This window comes from Mirounga angustirostris, unplaced genomic scaffold (genome assembly GCF_029215605.1).
Source record: "Mirounga angustirostris isolate CCGP_5_RB_7025 unplaced genomic scaffold, mMirAng1.0.hap1 SCAF_7, whole genome shotgun sequence".
In the NCBI taxonomy this organism is placed as follows: Eukaryota; Metazoa; Chordata; class Mammalia; order Carnivora; family Phocidae; genus Mirounga; species Mirounga angustirostris.
Window position 1 is genome coordinate 63,699,596 of NW_026991715.1, and position 22,853 is coordinate 63,722,448.

Here is a 22,853-nt window from a genome sequence, read left to right on the forward strand (position 1 = left end):
GTGATCATCTTAAATATGCATCTGCTTCAGAGAGAGACAAAATATATGAAAGGATTTTAGAAGCTGTAAAATCACATAAAAAATATAAAAGTTTTCATTCTTACCTCTTTTTGACATCTGTGTTGAGATTCATATTTCGCTATCAGAAATGACCAAAAATGGATAATGAAAAATATATGGATATGCTTCAAAATTCTCTTACTCTTTGCCTGTCATGGGGCTTCCAGACATACTTGATAGGACACAGACCAAAGGTATGAAAATCTGTGTTATATTTTAGGGATTCTTTAGTCAAGCTTTTATTGATTTCTGTAGTATGTCCTAGTAGTGTGTTTTTTTAATTCCGTGGAAGGAAATAGTTTTTCCAGTGTCCCATATCTGCCTCACCACAAAACCAAACAACCAAGAGACCATAAGTATGAATCTGTTTGACCACTTAATCTACTCCATGGCCATAGACCATTACTTGATCTGAGCATCAGTTTTATCATTTGAAACATCTTTCAGTGTTATAAGGAATAAAATCGATAGATGTAAAAGTATATATATAAAAGTATAGAACCACATGAGTCTTTCATCATTGTACTAGTGGGAACTGACACAGGAAATCACCCAACCACATGCACACATTCCAAACAAATGTTAGATTAAATCTTATAATTTTAAAAGCAAACAGATAACAGTGCAGCTTTTGGATGTAAGAAAGGGAACCCTCCAGGTGCCATCTATGAAGAAGTGTCTGAAAACCAAAGTGGTTAATAGGAACTAAAGCTTAACTGTAGGTTCATGGAATATCTGAATTAGATACATGTCTTAATGACTGTGGGTGTAGTACCTAAGTGGGGTGGAATGTTGAGACGGCAGGCCTCTTAAGGAACTGGAACTGAGCTCTCAATGTAAAGAAAGGAAACTGAAAGGTATCTTGTTAATGAAATCATCTTAAAAAAGCAAAACAGAACAAAAACAAAAGACTACTCTCTGGTTTGAAGATGCAGTGTAGAATCAAACTAGTCACTAAGAGCTGTGAGTGGATAAAAGTCCAAACAAAAATCAGAACCCTGAGTCTCTGTTATGTAGGGATGTGGGACGGGGGATTTAAGATTGAACTCTTTGCTTCAAGAGTAAAAACCAAGTTAAGAAATTAACCTTCAAAACTGGTCCAGAGCTGTTGAAACCTGTAGAGACTCCAAGAAAGGTAAACTAGCAATCTGGATTCAAGGCCAGCGCTGTTGCCCAGAGCAGATGATACTCTGGCTAGAGGAGAGCCTTGTTCAAACATTGCAAAGCATGAAAGGGAAAAAAAACAGAATGAGAATGTGTCAGCAGTAGAAATGGAATTAATAAGGAACCATGCATAAAGACTGACCTGAAAGAGATCTTAAATATGTTTAAAGCCTTCAAATATTTAAAGGAAGGGTGTGGCAAGAACAGGATATTATGAAAAAGAAAGAGAATATCAGTCTAGAATTGAGAATATAATTGTTGAAGTAAAAATCTCTGTAGATGAGTAAAGCATCAGCTTTCAGTATACCTAGATGGGAGAACTAGAAGCCGGATCTGTGATATAATGTGTGTCAAACAGGTGACACTCAATAAATATTAATTCCCTTCTCTTTCATTCCTCATCACCTACCTTCATCCACCTTCTTTATTTTTTGGCATATAATGAGATGAGAAGAATGAACTCCATTTTTACTTTAATTCGACTCAGCCCATGTGAGTGAGAAATAGACTATTGACTATTTAATCTCTTTAATAATTGAGGCAAGGAAGAAAGATGTTATAAAATACTGAACTTATTAATCATTATTAAGAAATAATTTATCGGCTTTGACCTAGGAGCAGGTATATAAGATGGTAGTTTTTCTAGTAATTTACAATGCATGTATTTCATCTGAGGACAGAGGAAAAAAAATGCAAGGAATCTAATGTTTTTCAGATGAGATTTGAGACTAAATTAATGTGTTTCTTGAAAATTGCTTGTTCAATGGTATAATTTGACTTAAAAATGTGTGGTATGGGGATTGGTTTTATCTTTTGTTTAAATATCTGTTACATAAGTGATAAATTAGTAGCAATAGGTAATAAATATGTACTCATGTTTAGAAATTTATTTTTCATGTCAAAACTTTTTATTAATGTTTCCCATAGTTTCTGAGTCCGAGATTTCCCAAGAAGCCGATGACATGGCATTGGAAAAAGAGAAATATGTTGATGAACTGAGAAAAGCACTGGTATTAGGAGGAGGACCAGCTGATGCATACAAATTTGATTTTTCTAGAGAGTCTTGTCATTTCTCCTTTGAGAAAAACCTGAAAGATGTTTCAGTAAGTAAAACTTTCCATAATATTATAAGTGGTAAAATGTCAGAGCCCTTATTGAGGAATTATCTAAGTAACTAGCTTATTATTCCCAGAATACCTGGGAAATAGAAGTGTGAAATGTACTTGGTTTTCAAGTTGGAAGAATGCTTCTTCATTCAACGTTATTCATTAAGTGCTTCATACTTATCAATTGCCAAAAATAATTAATTAGAAAATGTATTGAGTTTTAATGCTTTAAAAATAAGTATTATAGAGACAATTACATGAATGAGCAGTTCTACCAAGTGGGGTCAGAAACTTTAGACTGTTGAGACAGGGTTTATTGTAATAAGTTTTGGGAAATACTGATTTTAAGAAAGAAGATAATTTATTTACCATTGAATATTTAATAATTACAACTTATTCTCTACTTTATTAGAGTGTATAGAAATTACAAAATGAGATAACTAAGTGTAGTAAGACATATCATTAGGCATTAAAGTATTTTATTTATATGTCAAACTTAGAAATACTAAAATAGAAATAACATTCAACCCAGGCTTTTGAAGGCTTGCATGCTTTATAGACAAGGATATCTGCTACTTGTCCTGTTTAGTTCCTGTACCAGTTCAGATCAAGGTGGGCAGCTTTGATATGTATCAAAAATATTTATCAAAATTTACTGCTTGTATATTTTGCTCAAGTTTATGGGATAATTAGAGGTTGAATTATTTGCTTTTGCCAGTGGTTTATATTCTGATACGAGGTCTTTAGTAGAAGAAAGGGAGGGAAATCTTTAGCACATTAAGGTTAGAGACAGTATTGACAATTTGTGTTGGAACTAAATTGAGTTTAAAAAAATTCCTTGAAAATGACTAATTCAGAATGATTAAAGGGATTTCACCAATTACAGAAACATATAAAGTAACAGACGGGATCATTATTTTGAAATGTATGTTAACCTATAGAGAATAATACAGTTGAATGTATGCCAATTTATGTAAGTTTCAATATGCTGAGGTCCTTAAAATGATAGTTTAGAATGGGTTAAGAAAGGTTTGAACTGGCTGCTGAAATTTGGTTATTTATCACAAAGTCTTCTTTCCTATGGCCGAAGCCCAATCAGATGATGTTACGTACTCCTAAGACTGCTGAGTGTTTCTTTTAATATTTTGAAGCAGATCATTTTCAGATTGGGAGTTCTGCCATTTCCCATTCAATGAGCATTTGTATGTAATGACTAACATTAGGTGGTTTGCTACATCGGGGTTGGATGGAGTACTTACCATGCTTGGCAGTACATCTGATTTTGCTGCTTTTGTGAAGAAAGAACTTCAAGTATTCATAACCTACGTCTTTTACAGTTGGCTTGGCATGAATCAGCATTAAAAACTGTGACAATTATCCTAAAAGATACTTGCTTACCACCCTGAACGTAATCAACTTTATTGAGTCAGAACCATGAACCACTCACTACCTATTAACAGGTTTTCTCAAGAAGTGGAAATAGAATAAGAGATTCCCAGTAATGCAGAAGTGCATTGGTTCCTTGAAGGATATGTCTTAAAGCACTACACTGCAGTTTAGATAGCTGCCTCCTTATTTATTGTCTATTAAATTTGCTTATGAGAGAAAGAAATGCTACTCTCGGGACAGCTGGACAAGTTTATTTGTGACTTGACTTACTTGAGGGATATTTTTGGATATTTGAATGAAATAAAAGTTCTACTTTGCGGTGCTGTAGTCTGCCTTATGGATGCGGATGAAAATCACAAGTTCATTTAGCCAAACTGCCATGGGGATCTTCCAGTGCTTCAGGATGTGCTTCTGCAAATTGAATTTGAGTGACAGTATCTTGTAAATTCGTCTGCTGGCAAAAATATGCAGACAATTAGAAACATGGCAGAATACTTTTTAAGGCTTATAGTGCTTTGGGTGACCTAAAAATTTAAAAGGAATTTGTAATCCTTTCCTTGATGACACAGACATCTGATTGTTGCAAAAATGACCTCTTATACTTAGAAAAAAAGAAAAGAATGAACGTAGATTCAATTCAGAAAGTTGTAGTGAATTCTGTTGTTTGTTGACATAAGGTTACTCTCCCATGGCAAAGAATATTCTGTGAGTCCTAAGTACATTTACTACCAGATTCATACTCTCAGAATCATGGTTTTCAGGCATTTGTTGCCATCAGTTCAAGAAGTTTTATGTTTTTAATTCTGCGTTGGAGATCACTGAGTAATTTGAACACTTCGAGTATTCAAGTCATATAAGACTTACTTGGAATTTATATAAAATGTTCTTTTTTAAAAAAAAAAAATTTTTTAGAGGCATCTGGCTGGCTGAGCATGTGAGTCTTGATCTCGGGTTGTGAGTTCAAGCCCCACCTTGGGCATAGAGCTTACTTAAAAAAAAAAAAAAAAAAAAACTTTTTAAAAGGAAGTAACTCCTCATTTTTGTACTTAAAAAGACCTGAGTTTTTGGGAATATCATCTTGTGTTTTATTAGAGTGAAAGAATTTTCAATCCAAAGCAATGAAATATTAAAAATGTATAATGTATATGTTGCACATTTTTTGGAGGGAGCATGTGCATAATTTTCATGAGATTGCTTTTGAGATCATAACACCCAAAATTTCATTTACGCTCTATAATTAGTTTTTCTTTATAGATAACCTAGGTTTTTTAAATTTTAGCTTAATTCCCATTGGAATAAGTGTTGAATGATCAGCAAGACATTAACTCTTTTTCTCCATGTGGGACAAACCTCTGGGACCCTTCCTGCCCCATCACCAGTGTTCTTCAGTTGGCAGTAGATTATTCTAGATGAAAACATACTCTCGTGCAAGCATTTAGAACTCATTATAATGTCTCTACTGTAAGTAGTAGCCCCATTCAAGAGATTATTCATATACTTTGTGTCATGGCTTTTTCTCTGCCATTCACAGTTCATACTGATTTTGCAGTATATTCTTCATCATGCAAACAATACATCTTAATAATGTTTTCCTTTTTTGCTTTTATAAGTTGATCTGTTCTTCAGAAAAAATTATGAGTTACAAAAAAAAGAACACGTAATAATTTTTGATAAGAATAACCTTGCGCTCATAATTTGCTTGCTCATACCTCTGTTTTCTCATCTCTCAAGTTTTAAAGTGATTTCTTGGGTTCATTCCAGGTCATCTAACATACTAGTCTTGTATTTCTAAAAATAACCCTAATGAAGGAAAGCCATGAATTTTGAAGAACAAATAAACATGATACACACACACACCCACACACACAAGAATTGGCTACAGGTTTCTGTTAGAATTAAAGTCTATTTTCATTTCCTTTTCCTTTGTCTCCCTTGCCCCCACCATGATAAACTGGGATACAGTTTAGGCTGAATATTTGACAACTTAAGTACCGTGGAGGCATATTTTTCTCTGATTTAAAAATCCAAATAAGCAGTCCTGGGTTAATATGATGGCTTTATGATGTTGGAGGTCCAGGCTTCTCTAATCATGTTGCTTTGCCATTTTTAACAGGTAGTTTTTATCTCATGGTCCAAGAAGGCTGCTCTAGCTTCAGGGTATGTTCACCTTTTAGGCAACAGGACTGAGTTAAGCAGAGAATAAAGAGCCTGTCCATTTTCTTTAAGGCCATCACCTAACGTTGCATACATTGCTTTTGCTTACATCCCATTGTCTAGAACTAAGTCACAAAGCTTCACCTAGCTGCAGGGGAATCTTTAGCTGTGTCCTATGCCCAGAAATTTCCATTACTGTGTAAAAAGGGGAAGGAGGGGTACGGAAGGACAACTAGCAATCTCTGCATGTTAACGTTTAAGAGAGATTGAAATGTCATTTAGAAGGGTTTACTTTTATTGTTACGGGGGTATTTCTGTAGTATTTTCCTTACAAATAATTGTTTAGGTTGTATTTTAGTTACAAAAATGTTGCAAATATAGTGAGGAACAGGCTAGTTTGTATCTTGCTATATATTGTAACTTTTTTTTTTTTAAAGATTTTATTTATTTATCTGACAGAGAGATACACAGTGAGAGAGGGAATACAAGCAGGGGGAGTGGGAGAGGGAGAAGCAGGCTTCCCGCGGAGCAGGGAGCCCGATGAGGGGCTCGATCCCAGGACCCTGGGATCACGACCCGAGCCAAAGGCAGCCGCTTAAAGGCAGCGCCACCCAGGCGCCCCTATATTGTAACTTTTTAAGTAAAAAAAAAATGCATTCCAAGTTCAAACAACTTCCCTACAGTAATTGAATTTTCATTCTCAGATGTATAAAAATGAGGTAAAATAACTTAGCCAAAAGCAGCCAAAGTTGTTTGTAAAAACACTAGTCCAGAATCCTTTATTACTACCATCTGTCCCTGTGGTTTGGGGACTTTGAATTCACATGGGTATTTCCAGATGAAATATCAGAATTTGAGCATTTATTATGATACTCTGCTAAAGACTTTGTCAAAAATAGTAATGGCTTTCAGGTTTGTGGAAGTATGGGTTGCAAATGTGTTGTTTGAATGCCTGAAAAAAAAATAATAGTATTCTTTATGTCTGTGATAGAAATACTTGTATACATCTGCCATTTTTATATTAAACACTTTATAATTTCCTGACCTCTTTGGAATGTGGGAACTAAATGAGTAATGTAAGTGGTACAGAAATCCTGCTCAAAGTATATGCTCTCTAGTTAAGCCATAGGAAAGACATTAGAATTTTTACTTTAAGAAAATTATTAATTTTTAGCTATACTATTTAATCTTTGAGAACTTTTGCTTTTTCTTGCTTCATATTGCTCAACTTTGATGTAAAATGTTTTCTTCTTTTTTTTTTTTAAAGATTTTATTTATTTATTTGAGAGAGAGAGAATGAGAGAGAGCACATGAGAGGGGGGAGGGTCAGAGGGAGAAGCAGACTCCCTGCCAAGCAGGGAGCCCGATGCGGGACTCGATCCCGGGACTCCAGGATCATGACCTGAGCCGAAGGCAGTCGCTTAACCAACTGAGCCACCCAGGCACCCAAAAATGTTTTCTTCTTTTAAAAGAACATCTCAAAGTGATTATATTTTAGTTTTTTAGCTACTCCAGGATGGTGCAGGAAAGAAATAGCTTAAAGACAGAAGTAGAAAATAACATGTAAAAACCATGCTCTAGAAGGACTTTTGAGTGTTAATAATATTAGTATTTGCTTCTTACCTTTCAGTTAATCTCCTTTGACATGTACTTTCACTTCACCCTGTGGACTTGGCATTGTCACTATTTATATGTGAGGAAACAGATGCTGAAGGCCTAAGCAAGTTCTTAAGGAAAGCAGAGGTATTAAGTTAGGATAGAATCTAGGCCTCTTTTTAAAAATCCAAAACAATTTTTTTTTTTAATTTGTTGAGGTGTTATGTGTAATGTACATATGATAAAATGTACCCTGCGTTAAATACACAGTTTTCATCACTCCAGACAGTTCCTTCATGCCTCTTTTCAGTCAGTCCCCGATTACCCCTTTTGCCCCCCCCAACCCTGCCCATCCTCTCTAGGCCCCAGGCAACCACTGAACTGTTGTTCTCTGTCACTATAGATTAGCTTTGCCTGTTTTAGAATTTCATATAAATGGAACTATACAGTATGTACTCTCGCATGTAACTTTACATAGTATAAAATTTTTGAGCTTCATCATAATGTGTTGTGTATCAGCAATTCATTTCTTTTGACTGGTGAGTAGTATTCCATTGTGCAGATATACCACATTCACTTCTTGATGGATATGTGGGTGGTTGCCAGTTGTGGGCTCCTATGAGTAAAGCAGCTATTATTTATCTCTGTGCCAACCCCAAACTGTTTTTGAATACTTAGATTTATAATAAATACTGAAATCAAGTAGTATAAGTCCTTCAACTTTGTTCTTTTTCAGAGTCGTTTTGGATTTTTTGTATACTTCAAATTTTCTTGTGAGATTTAGAATCAATTTGCAAATTTCTACCATTAAGTTTTTTGAGATCTTGTTTGGGAATGCTTTGAATCTACAGACTTGACATCTTAATATTGAGTCTTCTGTCTTGTAAACAAGATCTCTCTCTCCATTTATTTAGGTTAGTGGTCTCAACTGGGGGAGATTTTGCTCTATCAGGGACATTTGGCAAGGAGACATTTTTGATTGTCACAGTTAGCGGCTGCTATTAGCATCCTTAGAGATGCTGCTAAACATCCTACAGTGCACAGGAGCAGGCTTTTTACAACAAAGAAGTATCTGGCCCAGAACATCATTAGTGCCACAGTTGAGAAATACTGATTTAATATTCTTTAATCACTCAGCAGCTGTTTGGAGTTTTCAAAGTGTAGGTTTTGTAAATATTTTACCAGTTTATCATTCTGAAATAGAAGCTTAGGTCATTGATTTGAGACGTTTCTTTTTACTAATATAGTCATTTTAGGTTCTAACTTTTCTTTCAAGTGCTGCTTTAACTGCATTTCAAAAATTTTGGTATGTCATTTTTTTTTAATTTAGTTTAATAAAGTACTTTCTAATTTCCCTTTTGATTTCATTTTTCACTTATGAATTATTTGGAAGCTTGTAATTTAGTTCTAATTTTTTTTAATATTCCAGATATTTTTCTGTTACTGGTTTTTAATTTAGGTCCATTGTTGTTAGAAAATATTATATGACTTGAAACCTTTTAAGTTTATTTGGGTTCATAGTAAGGCCCTGAATATGATTTCTCCTGTTCATTGGTCTGAGTGTACTTGAAAGAAAGATTCTTCTGTTGTTAGGTGGATTGTTTTTTAAATGTCAGATCAAGTCGGTTAATCTTGTTTAAGTTTTCTGTATTCTAGCTTCTTTTCTTTTAGATTTTATTTATTTATTTATTTATTCATTCATTCATTCATTCATTCATTTATTTATTTATTTATTTATTTATTTATTTATTTATTTTAGAAAGAGAGTTCAGGAGAATGTGGGGAGGATCAGAGGGGGAGAGAGAAGGAAGGGGAAAGAATCTCAAGCAGGCTTCGCACTGAGCATGGAGCCAGACTTGGGGCTAGATCTCACAACCCTGAGATCATGACCTAAGCCAAAACCAAGAGTTGGATGCTTAACCAGCTAAGCCTACCAGGCACCCGGACTTACTTTCTGTTTACCTGTTCTACCAATGACTGAGAATGTGTTCAAATCTACAACTGTTAATTATGGATTTGTTTACTTCTCCTTGAAGTACTATCAAGTCTCCCTTTATGTATTTTTAATTTTTGTTATAAGATGCAAAGCATTAAGGTTTGTCATGTCCTCTTGGTGATTTGACCCCTTATCTCTTGAAGTGACCTTCAAACTCTTAATATTTTTTGATCTAAAATCTACTTTATATATTAGTAATCCCACTTTTTTTTTTCTAATTTTTTGATAGGAGTTAGCATGGTCTTTTTCCGTCCTTTTGCTTTTGACTGTTTTTGTCTTTATTTAAATTGGGTTTCTTTTAAGAGACATACAGTTGGATTTTGCTTTTTAAAATTCAGCTTGTCCAATCTCTGTCTTTGATTGGCTTATTTAACTCATTTTTATGCTATTTTAGTGCATGCTGTAGGGTTTATAGCATACATCTTTACCTTATCACAGTCTACCTTGAAGTGATTCTACTTCACGGATAGCTTAAGAATCTTAAAACAACAACAAAAAGAATCTTACAACAAAATACCTTCATTTCACCTCTCCTAGGTGTTATACTACTGTGGTCATTCTTTTTACTTACACAAGTTATAAACTACATAACATTTTGTTATTATTTTTATTTTTAGCTTTTAACCTTTAAAGTTTAACTTCTAAAAATCATTTTGAAATAATTTTAGACTCAACAAAAAGTTTCAAAAATAATACGTAGAGTTTCAGTGTACCCTTTACCATGCTTTCCCAATGATATAAATCATAACCATAGTACATTAGTAAAAGCAAGAAATTGACATTGGTATAACACTATTGACTAAACTACAGACCTTATACAGATTTTACCAGTTCTTACGAGCATTCTGTTTTGTTGTTGTTGTTGTGTTTTGTTTTGTTTTGCTTTTGTGTGTTTATGGTTATATGAATTTTATTATATAAATGGATTCATGTAATCACCACCACAATCATAGTACAGAACTGTTCTATTACCACAAAGAAACCCCTTCATTCTCTCATGCTGTACCTTTTATAGTCATACCCTCTTTCCAGTGTAACTACCAGGAGCTGCTTATCATTGTGGTTTTGTCATTTCAAGAATATTGTATTGGGGCGCCTGGGAGGCTCAGATGGTTAAGCGTCTGCCTTCAGTTCAGGTCATGATCTCAGGGTCCTGGGATCGAGTCCCACGTCGGGCTCCCTGCTCCTTGGGAGCCTGCTTCTCCCTCTGCCTCTCTCTCTCTCTCTCTCTCTGTCTGTCATGAATAAATAAATTAAAAAAATAAATAAATAAAAAGAATATTGTATTAATGGAATCATACAGTATGTAACTTTTAGAGATTGGCTTCCTTTTCTGTGGAGCATAATGCCCTTGAGATGGATCCGAGTTTGCATGTATCACTAATTTGTTTTTATTTATTGCTTAGTAGTCTGTTGTATGGATGAGGGTTTGTTTATCCATTTACAGACTGAAGAACATTTGGGTTGTTTCCACTTTTTGGCTGTTACAAAGCTGCTTTGAACATATATGTAGAGCCTTCTGTGTGAGCGTAAGTTTTCATTTCTCTAGTGCAAAGGTTGGCCTGTAGATTGGCCATGTATTTTGGTAAATACATAAGCATTCCCATTTGTTTATGTATTGTCTGTGGCTGCTTTTTGTGTTACAATGGGAGAGCTGAATAGTTGCAATAGAGACCTTATGGTGCATAATGGCTAAAATATTTACTTTTGGTCCTTTTAGAAAGAGTTTGCTGACCTCTGCTGTAGGATAAATATTTAGGATTGTGAATGCAGGGTTGTATGGTAGTATATGATTAATTTTATTTAGAAACTGCTAAACTGGGACACCTGGGTGTCCGACGCTCAGTTGGTTAAACATCTGCCTTCGGCTCAGGTCATGATCCGAGTCCCGCATCAGTGGGGAGCCTGCTTCCCCTCTGCCTGCCGCTCCCCTTCCTTGTGCTTGCGTGTGCTCTCTCTCTGACAAATACATAAATGAAATCTTAAAAAAAAAAACTGCTAAACTTTTCCAAAATGGTTATACCATTTTACATTTCTACCTGAAACATAATGATGAAGTGCCACATTCTCACCAGCTCTTGGTATTGTCAGTATTTTTTATGTTAGCCATTCTTGTAGGTATGCTAGACCTTATTGTGTCTTTAATTTGTATTTCCCTCATGGATAAAGATGTTGAATATCTTTTCATGTCCTTATTTGCCATCTGTATATCCTGCTTGGTTAAGTGTCTATTCAAATCTTTCACTCTTTTTCCTTTTTTTTTTTTTTAAGATTTTATTTATTTGTCAGAGAGAGAGAGCACAAGCAGGGGGAGCGGCAGGCAGAGGGAGAAGCAGGCTCCCCAGTGAGCTAGGAGCCTGATGTGGGACTAGATTCCGGGACCCTGGGATCATGACCTGAGCTGAAGGCAGTCGCTTAACCCACTGAGCCATCCAGGCGTCTCGTTTCACACATTTTTTTAGTTGGATTGTTTTTCTTTGTCAGATACGTGACTTGTAAATATCTTCTTAACAGTCTGTTGCCAATCTGTTCATTTTATTCATAGGGTCTTTTGTATAGCAAAAAATTTTATTTTTGGTGAAGTCCAATTTGTGGACTTTTCCTCTTTTATGGATTAGGCTTTTGGTGTCATGTCTACGAATTCTTCACCTAACTCTGGAGTGCCCTCTGATTAGTGTAGGGTGAGAATGGATGATAAGTTTCTACTCACAATTTCCATGGCCACAGTATCAAGTTGGAAGAGGAGGGGACTTTACCTTGTTAGTTCAGGGTGAAGATGGTGGACTAGACTTCACCTACAATTTCCTTTCTATAGTACTAGATGAGGATAAAGATGTGGATAAGCATAGCTTGTTTTGGGTTCTTTGCCTGGACCAGAAGGGGCAGGGAAGGGTTCTAGGCAAAAGGCTTTTGTCCTTCATGGCTACCCTTTCTTGCTTCCATTGGCCAGATAGAGGTGGCTTTTCTTTTTGTTTGTGTATTTGCATTCAATGGTGTTTTCTTGTTGCAGGCTTATCTGATATCCAGACTGGATATATAGAAGGCAACAAAACGAAACCAGTCGGGGAACTCTCTGACAAGTCTTTCCTCACATTCCAAGGTCCCCACTAAATCTTTCTTTTTTCTACCATAGAGAGTCTTTTCATAGTTGCTGTATCTTTTCAGGTGTTCTTAGTTATAATTAGTGAGAGTATTGGGATATAATGAATTATCTTCATCTTGTCTAGAATCAGAATTCTGAGTTATTTTTTAAAGTGATTCAAATGTCTTTAAGAAGAAGGTTTTTATATTTACCCGCAAAGTTTCCTCTTCCAAAGCAATTTATTCCTTTGTGTAGATTTAGATTTCCTTATAACAAATTATCTTCCATCAGAAGGACTTTAGTATTTCTTTTTGTGCAGGTCTGATTGTGATCATTCTATCAGATCTGTATTTCACCCTTCTTTTTAAAAGATATTTATGGGGGGCGCCTGGGTGGCTCAGTTGGTTAAGCGACTGCCTTCGGCTCAGGTCATATCCTGGAGTCCCGGGATCGAGTCCCGCATCGGGCTCCCTGCTCGGCAGGGAGCCTGCTTCTCCCTCTGACCCTCCCCCCTCTCATGTACTCTCTCTCATTCTCGCTCTCTCAAATAAATAAATAAATCTTTAAAAAAAAAAAAAAAAGATATTTATGGGTATAAAATTCTAAGTTGACATTTTTTTCCTTTCAGTGCCTAAAAATGCTTCTGTATTGTCTTCTGGCTACACAGCTGTCATTCTTATCATTGTTCCTACCTAAGCAATGTGCCTTGTTTCTCCGGCTCCTTCTAAGATTTTTCTCTTTATCATTTCCCTTAAACAATCTGATTATGATGTGACTTGGTGAGTTTTCTTTTTTTATTGAGTCTCTTTGATCTGTTAGCTTATATTTTTAGTCAGTTTTGGCAAAATTTTAGCCATTATTCACATAGTTTTTCTGTTTCTCTTCCTCCTTATTTGGAGACTACAAGTACATATATATTATGTTGCTTGAATTTGTTCCACAGCTCACTAATCCTCTCCCCCAACCTTTTTTCTGTTTTCTACTTTAAATAGTTTTCATTGTTCTATCTTCATATTCACTGATTGTTTCTTCTGCTATGTCTAATGCACTGTTAATTCCATCCAGCATATTTTTCATCTCAGACATTGTGGTTTTCACCAGTTTCATTTGTACCTTTTAAATGTCTTTCATAACTCCTAGCATTTTTAGTCTTTTACATTGTTGAATGTGTGGAATAGGATTATAATAACTTTTAAGGACCTTGTTTACTAATTCTGCAATCTATTCTTTTGGGGTAGGTTTTGATAGATTTTTCTGCTCATTGCGTATCTATTTTCCTTTTTTTTGCCTTCCTATTAATCTTTGGTTGGAATGCCAAACTTTATAAATCTCATTTTGTGTTGTATAGTTTTGTATTTCTGTAAACTTGTGCTTTGGGGACTAGATAAGTTACTTGGAAACTATGTAATACTTAGGGTCTTGCTTTTAAAGCTTTGTTAGAGGACCAGAACATTTATTTTAGGTCTAATTTTATACCACTGTTGAGGTAAAATATTTCTGAGTGCCTTACCCAATCCCCATTGTTTCTACACAGGGTAGTAAAATGAAGGATTCTATGATTGTGTGTGGCATTTTAGCTTTGTCTGCCAATTACAGTATCTTGTCGTTAACTTCTTAAATTAGATTGCATGGTGTGATAATTCATCTCTTAGATTGTTGCTTATTTTGTTCTTGCAGAAACTTAAAAAAAATTGAGATTATTTTCCTCCTCTAGGTAAGATGACATAGTCTTTTAGTTATCATTTCTTCGTTCTGTGTACCTACAACATTAACATTCAGGAAGAGAATCATTAGGGCACCTGAGTCAAAGTTGTGATAATCTTCATTATTTAGTTACTTTTTTTGGAATTTGGGTTTTCTTTTGATTCTCATGACTTTCTAGCTTTAAAAAGTAAGCCATATAGTCATTAATTATCATCACTTAAAATTAAATCTATGAAGGATTGAGTATTTAAGGTGATTGTAGGCCTTGAAAGTCTTACTTCAGAATTTTAAATTTTCAAAATATTTTTAGATCACCTACAGTCTTAATGTCAACCTCTGAGAGTCGGGGACCTGGGGTGGCAAAGGAATTGAGAAAAAGAGACAACAGTATAGTGAGGCACAGGGGACCCCGAGCAAATAGCCCGAGGCGCCGAGGTTTATTTTCCATACTCTTATATACCTTCCACAGCTATATAGATCTATAATGATTTACAGCAGGGGGGTAAGTAAGGCACATTCCTCCATGTACCCAGGATTAGTCAAGCACGTAAGAATCTTTAAAACAGAATAAAGGAACAAAGAGGGGAGTGCCCAGTGTGCTGTTTACAGCTGGCTTCCTATCTACAAAACATCTTCTGCTGCGTACTTTAGAACTGACCACACACATTCCAAGGGCATTTCACTCTGATCCTTTTGGGTTATTTTTAACCCTGCAATCTCGAGTTTTCTCAGAGATCTGGAGTCTGAGCGAACATGCACCAGTGGTCGTTGTGGCGTTCTGTTTCCTACAGTCTTAATACTGTTTTAAGTTATTGCATAGAAAAAAATTTTAAATTAGTCATACTTTGACAAATTAATTTTGTGAAGCTATAAAGATATATAATCCACTTTATCAATTAAATTATGTTTAATTATTTGTTTTCTTAAATAGGCATTACTTTTTGTTTCTAAAAGCAAACTGTTTATCATGAAATTCCGTCGAGTCAGATTTCCATTTACTATTACTGTCCTGAAGTTATAAGTAAATAACCAGTTAAGAAAATCAATAAAATCTAAAACATTTTAGGAGCATCTAAGATCAGATGGTGATAAGGATGATAATGATGGCATATACTTTTCTGTTAACAGGAAGAATTGTGGAAAATAATTGCTAATTAAATTGATATTAAAACTCAGTTATTCTTTAAATGGATACAGAATAGAAATCTTCACTGTTGATAAGTAAATCACAACTAATATAATAATTAGACCACCTAGGATGTTTCAGTGGGTAAGTTTGGAAGAGATGCAATGTAGGAGCTGTGTACCTCCTCAAAAAATTACTGAATTTAGGAAGTTTATAGAAGGAGAAATACTGTTCAAATGATGTTAAAACTATTACATGTTTTTGAATGCCTATACTTTTATACTTTAAAATATTACTGCTGAAACAGTTCATAGCCATGAGAATCCTATTGCATATCTGTAACCCATTCTGGACATTTTATTGTCCAAATGCCTAGTAGTGATAAACATTAGCCCAACTACCTAATTTGAATCTCAGCCCTTTACTTATTAGGTATGACTGTGGCCAGCTTATTCAATTGTTTGTCCTCAGTTTTTACTTTATAATTTGAAAATAATACTAATACCTAACCGTAGGTTGGTTGTAAGGATTTAATAATTTAGTATATGGGGGTGTGTGTGGGTACATTTTTTCTAGGACAGTCTTTGCTATAAAAGGCACTTCATAAGTGTTTGTTTTAATTATTTACTTGAGTGTCTCTTCCATTATACAGTAAATTCCTTGAGGTCAGTGACCATGTCTTAGCTGAACTTGAAATTCCAGCAGATCCAGATGTTTTGGGGATGGCTTCTGTTGAGAGGAAATGTAGCATAGTGGAAATAACTTAAGATCTTGGTTTGAGTCTTGAATCTATTTCTAATTTTATGGGTTTCAGCAAATCATTTATGTTTATTTTATGATGAAAAAACCAAGTTCAGATAGGCTAATAATGCTGACTCACAGGGTTTATGGTTGTGGGTACTCAGATTGATGTGTGTGCAAATGTTTTGTAAACTGTGAATTGGTGTACCATGTGTCCTATCTCAAGAGGCCATTGAGTTGATGCCTTGCATTCAGAAGGACCTCAAGCATATACTTGTGATGTTACCTTTATACACATGGTCATAGTAGACTTTTTTCATACCAGTTTAAAGTTGTATGGTACAAGCCATACTGCTTGAAGTACATTAGGAATAGCATCAATTTAAATATGTCAGTACAATTTGTATAACCTTGTTTTGACTCTTAATATATCTGGTGACTAAAAAATTGGGCATAGCTTGGATCTCCCTTGACCTCAGAGAAGCCTTGTTAAACAGATGTTTGTTATTGTTATGCTGTATACTCTATTAGATGTAAGTTTACTGGTGGCCCCAGAGCTTTTGTTTTCTTTATTGAATTTTATGGTATAGTACATATCATTAATTAAAATTGGCCACATAGTAAGTAACTTTTATTCAAAACTAGAAGCATCCATACAAAAGTTATTTTTAAAAAATATATCATTGTAATAATTGCTTTATTTGTACATATTCCTAGAGGGAATATGATATTTCTAGCTACAAATGGTCCAAAACCAGTCCAATAGTGGGGATATGCCCATAGTGACTAGGACCATAATGGTGAATTATGATAATATTTTCCTGATTTTTTATGGTTATTAGTTTATATTTTTTGTCAGCTATCTTTTTTAACACTTTAATTTTAGACTTAGGAAAAGTGGCTAAGATAGTAAAGAGAATTCTTGAATACCCTTTACTCTACATCCCTAATATTCACATTTTACATAACCATGATATAATTATTAAAATTAAGAAATTAACATTGACATAGTAATCTATAGATTTTATTTGAATTTCACCATTTTTTCCCACTGTCTGTTATGGAAGCCCAAGTTTGCTTTGGCTTCCATAACAAAATGCCTTAGACTAGGTGGCTTAAACAATTGGGAATTTATTTCTCATAGTTCTGGAGGGTGGGAAGTCTAAGATAAAGGTACCAGCAGATTCAGTTTTTGGTGAGGGCCTTGGCTCCTATCCTCTTGTGGTGGAGACAGAGCCAGTTCTAGGGTCTTCTTGTTATAAGGAAACTAATCCCATCATGAGGGTCCTTTCCTTGTGAACTCATCTAAACCAAATTACCTCTTAAAGGCTCCACCTCTGAATACACTCACATTGTTGGGGGGCAGGGCTTCAACATGAATTCTGCATAGGGAAGACACAAACATTCAGTCCATAGCACCCATTGAAGTTCTTTTTCTGGTCTAGAATACAATTAAGTGTGTTACATTGCATTTAATGGTCTAAATAATATTTTACAGTCTGTGAAAGTCTTTCAGTCTTTGTCTTCAGTTTCTGTCTTTCATGACTTTGACACTTCTGAAGAGTACTGGCCAGTTATTTTGTAGAATGTCCTACAGTTTGGGTTTGTCTGATGTTTTCTCATGGTTAGTTTGAGTTTATGGATTTTTGACAATACTACCATAGAAGTGATGTTGTACCCTTCTCAATGCAACATATTGGGAGGTATATGATATCTAATACATGCGTTACTATGGGTGATGTTAATTTCAAATACTTGGTTAAGGTGGTGTCTGCCAGATTTCTCCATTGTGAACTTAGTATTTTTTTTTATTATTAATAAATATCTTATATGGAGATATTTTGGCAGTATACAAATACCCTATTTTTTAAAATCATACTTTTACCCACTAATTTTAGTACCCATTGATAATTTTTTCTCCAACAGTTATTACTATGATATACCTATGATTTTCCATTTTATTTTTTTTTACTTTATTAATTGGATTCCTACCATAGGTAAAACTGTACCTTCTCCTCCATTTATTTTTTCACTTATTTATTTATATCAGCATGTACTCTTGTGAGTATATTTATTTTCTTCTATGGATTAAATTTCTCTCATTATTTATTTTGTTGCTCAAATTGTTCTGGATGTGGCCAATGGGAATTTCTTCAGCTTGGCTACTGTGTCTTTAAGATACGTCTCCATTACTTTGAGCCCTTCCTTGCTTTCTGGCACCACAAGATGTACTAGGGTCATCTTGTGTTTCCTACCCCAGCCATAGAATCAGCCATTTATCTAAAGAGCCACAGTTCATTTTATTTGAGACTGTATTTTGTTTGTTTGTTTTTAAAGATTTTATTTATTTATTAGAGAGAGAGAGAGCATGAGCAGGGAGAGTGGCAGAGGGAGAGGCAGAAGCAGACTTCCCGCTGAGCAGGGAGCCCGATGCAGGGCTCGATCCCAGGACCCTGGGATCATGACCTGAGCCAAAGGCAGACGCTTAACTGAGCCCGCAGGTGCCCCTGAGACTGTATTTTGTAATCAATATCTGGGAGCAAGGCATGCTCATTGCTACTGAGGTGCTGTTGTTCTGGGTCCTCTCGGCAGACCAGCAGAGCTAGCAAATATATGTGTATATTTATACATATATGTGCACACATCTGTATTTCTCCATCTGTGCATATGTTAAAAGCCATTATTCAGTCCAGTGTCACAGAGTTCATCCTTCCCTACTTTCTTGTTGGTAACTTTGTCTCATGGTGAAAAGTCTGGCTTTCATTTTCTACAATGTTTACTTATTTACTCAGTGCTTGTATACATGTAAAGTAGTTTCAGAATTGCTAATACATATCCCTGTAAAAAGCAAATTTTCTGAATACAGTATACTATTTGTATATTCTTCTTACAGTATACATTCAAAATATGATTTTCCAAAATGTTTTAAATTAGTTCTATTCCTTCTCATCCCCGCTAGTGTCCTTGTTCCATTTGGGGTTCATCTCACATTATCATTATTAATTATTTCTTTTTTTGCTATGTGAACAATTACCAAGAATCAAAGCTATATAAAAAGGTGTATTCAAAGAAGGGTTACTTTTCCCTCATCCCTACTACTCTCTTCCCATTCCCATACTTTTTTGTTACATTTCCAGCCACCTCCTCTAGGTGAGCAAGTTCTTTAGTTTCTGGTTTATGGGCCCCTTCTTTTGTATAATGAGCACATGTGTTTTCTTGTATTCTGCTTTTTTCTTATATGAATGGTAGTACGCTATAAATACTTTGATTTTTTTCACGTAACAACATATCCTGGAAATCACTCCATGTCAATTCATAAAAATTTTTCACTTTCAGTTTTAGCGGGGCTTCATACTCTAATTGTATGGCTATATCAATTTTCAACCACTCTCCTATATATGAGCTTTTAAGCTGTTTCCAGTATTTTGCAAATTCAAACAATGCTGAAGTGAGTTATCTATGTATTTTTGTGTTGTGGAGGTTTGTCCTCAGGATAAATTCCTAGATGTGTGATTGCTCGAAAATAAGTGCATATATTGTTTTCTTAGATATTGCCAGATTCCCCTCCAGAAGAGTTGGACTAATTTTCATTACCACCAGCAGTATATGAAATTGTCTAGCTCCCTGCAGCCTCACTAACAGAATGTGCTGTTACACTTTTTAATTTTCTCCAATCTGATAGGTGTGAAATGTATCCCAGTGTTGTTTTAATTTGCATTTCTCTGATTCTGAGTAAATTTGAACACGTTCTCATACGTTTAAGGATCATTTTCAGATTTTTTTGTCCTGTCTTTTTCATTTTTTTCTTTTGGTTTTTGGTTCTTTCTCAAATTTTAGTAGTTCTTTATATATTAGAGACCTTAGCCCTTTGTATGAGTATTACTTACTTTAAAGCACTGCACCTGAGATTTATTCATTCAGTGTGCTTCTTTGTGTTAAACTTCCCAAAATATTAATCTGGAACAAGTTAGGTCTCAGATATTGTAGATAAATAGTCTTGTACTGAAAAAAAAATGCTATTTCAATTTCTCTGTGACAGAAAATAAATCCTACATTTTGGTCACCTCTTTATGGTTCATGTTATTCTCTAAATATCTTTTATTTATACTGTCCCATATTTGGAAAGTGTATATTTCTGTGGGTTTGTGGGAATGCCTGATCTTCAAGAGGTTTTCACTTACTTCATTTTAATTTGAAGTAAAAGTACTTTTATTGCCTTTCTTGGTATTCCTATAGGTTTTCTGTATTTCATAATTCCATTTACATTGAATTGTGTTCAGCTATTACAGTTTCCTAAGGTTTAGGGCCTTGTCATTGTCATATTTTACTCCTTTACTGTGCTTTATAATGGATATGACCACTGTGTGCCACACATTATATTACATGCCACCCTGATGATTTTATGAAATAGGTTCTCTTATCATTTTAATATTATGGATGAAGAAACTAACAGTGGTATATAACTTACCCAAAGCCAAGTAACTTGTGAGTGGCAGAGCTGGGATTGAGCACAGGTGATGGGATTTCACAGCATTTGGGGCTAATTATCACCATGCTATATATAATGTCTCTTAATTTTGTATGTAGTTGCTGTGCTCAAATTTTTATTGAATTCATCTATTAAAGTTCTGTGGGGCAAAAAAAAAAAAAACACAAAACACAAAGACAAAAACAAAACCCACCAATGTCTGTGGCATTCACAATATTCCAAGTATAAAGTTGGGAGGGCCTTAGCTAAGGGAGCTGCAGTAAAAGGAGAGTCATAGCAAGACATATTGCGTATCCACATGCAGTCCAGTATACACTGAGCTAATCTGGCCAAGTTTGTAAGGATCATTGAAGTTTTGTCATGGTGAGCCTCCTTGATTTTTAAGAAATTATCATTGATTCTGATTACACTGGCAAAAGAAACCCATTTTGTACATGGCTACTGGAAAGGTGACATCCCAGAGAAACCCATTTTCTTTATGTGTTGTTTAAAACTTGCTAGTTAGAGAGATCCCAGCTGTCGTTAGATGTTTTTAAAATTTCCTTCAGAGAAATTGTTTAAATAATTTTCACAAATCTTTGATTAACATAAATGTTTTTCAGTGGGTTTTCATGTCAATTTGGGATATGGTGCTTATGATAAAATTTTGATTACATAAGGTGATTTTTATATCCTTTGATGCAACTTAAATATAGAGTTTTAAAGAGTTATCAGTGATAGAATACTTTTTGATGAAAAATGATATCCTTTTTTCACATTATTTTACAGGCCTTTTATAACTCTATGGAATAGGTATTATTATTTGTTAGAGTGATGCCAAGATTAAATAATTAATCAAAATCGTACTCCAGGGCTGTTTTGATATTTGGAGAATCAGTTTTGTTCGTGTTGTTTTTTAAACCACTGTTTTTAAACCCCATAATACTTAAATATAGTAAAGTCTGTTGTACTTACAAATGAAATGAAAGTAGAGAAATGTAGTATAAAACAGCTATGTTACTTTCCTTTGAAGGTATTCATCACTTTATGTTGCAAGTTCATCAAACTTGATTAACTTTTCCTCTTAATTAAAAAAAATCACTACTAAAAGCAAGAATTATATTATACTGTGGGATTGATATTTACCATTTCTTTTGCTCCTTATTCCTTCTTGCTAATCATTATTCCCATCTGGTATCATTTCCTTTCATCCTGAAGAAGTTCCTATAGCACTTCTCGTAGTATGGGTTTGCTGGCAGTAAATTCTTTTATTTTATCTGATACTGTCTCTATTTTGCCCTCAATCTTGAAGTATCTTTTTGTTGTACAAAGGATTTTGGATTGGCAATTTTTTTGTTGTTTCAGGAATTTCAGTATGTTAATTTCCTGTTTTTTCATCTTTGTTGTGTCGGATGAGAAGTTAGCATTTGTTTGAATTATTGTTCTCCTGTATGTTACGTGTCTTTTCCTGGCTGCTGCTAATATTTTTCTTTATCTTTGGTTTCCAACAGTTTGAACATTGTCAAATATATCTAAGGTATGTCTAGGAATGGACTTTAAAAATGTCTTTTCCAGAGGTTTCTGAGTTTCTTGAATATGTAAATTTATGTCTAACTAAAATTGGGAAATTATTAGCCATTATTTCTCAAATATATATATCCATATATATATGTATATTCTTTTCACTCCCATTCTTTTGTGCTTTTCCTTTTGAGACCTTAATTAAACATCCTTTAGGTTCTGTGTTTTTTAAAAATCCTTTTTTTTCTCAGTTCTTCATATTAGATAATTTATATTGATCTTGCTTCAAGTTCATTGTCTCTTTTTTCATCTCAATGCAGTGATTTTTAAAAAAATCCGATCTTTTTTCATTTTTAAAATTTCCATTTGGTTCTTCTTTATAACTTTTGTTTCTCTACTGAGATTTTCTGTCTTTTCATTTATTATCATATTTTACTTTAAACTCTTGATCATAATTATATTAGCTGATTTAAAATCTTTTTCTCTTCATGTTAACATCTGGATAAACTTATGTCAATCTCCACTGATTGTATGCATTGTATCTTTAATATGTTTTTGTTTCTTCATTTGTTGAGAACTTACAGATTTTGTCCTGGACATAGTGAATGATTTATTATAGAAAGTTTATTCTATTAGACTAATTTGAAGAGTATTGACTTTTTTTTTTGGTCCGTTTGTTTTTTAAGTCCATTAACTTGGCTAAACTCCAACTTCAAAATTCTGTTTTCCACTTGGTGGGTGTTAGC

General features: G+C 34.4%; 1 protein-coding gene across 6 annotated transcripts in view; it reads left to right on the forward strand.

The window, feature by feature from the left end:
• Positions 1–22,853, forward strand: part of XRCC4 (X-ray repair cross complementing 4) — a 316,789-nt gene that overhangs the window by 15,826 nt on the left and 278,110 nt on the right. For all 6 annotated transcript variants that reach the window (XR_010413112.1, XM_045897788.3, XM_064596334.1 and 3 more), the window contains exon 3: positions 2,152–2,327. Coding sequence is in view for 5 of the 6 variants with exons in the window: in XM_045897788.3 (XP_045753744.1) it covers positions 2,152–2,327 (176 nt within the window). In the remaining variant the exon portion in view is untranslated. The remainder of the gene's footprint in view (positions 1–2,151; positions 2,328–22,853) is intronic.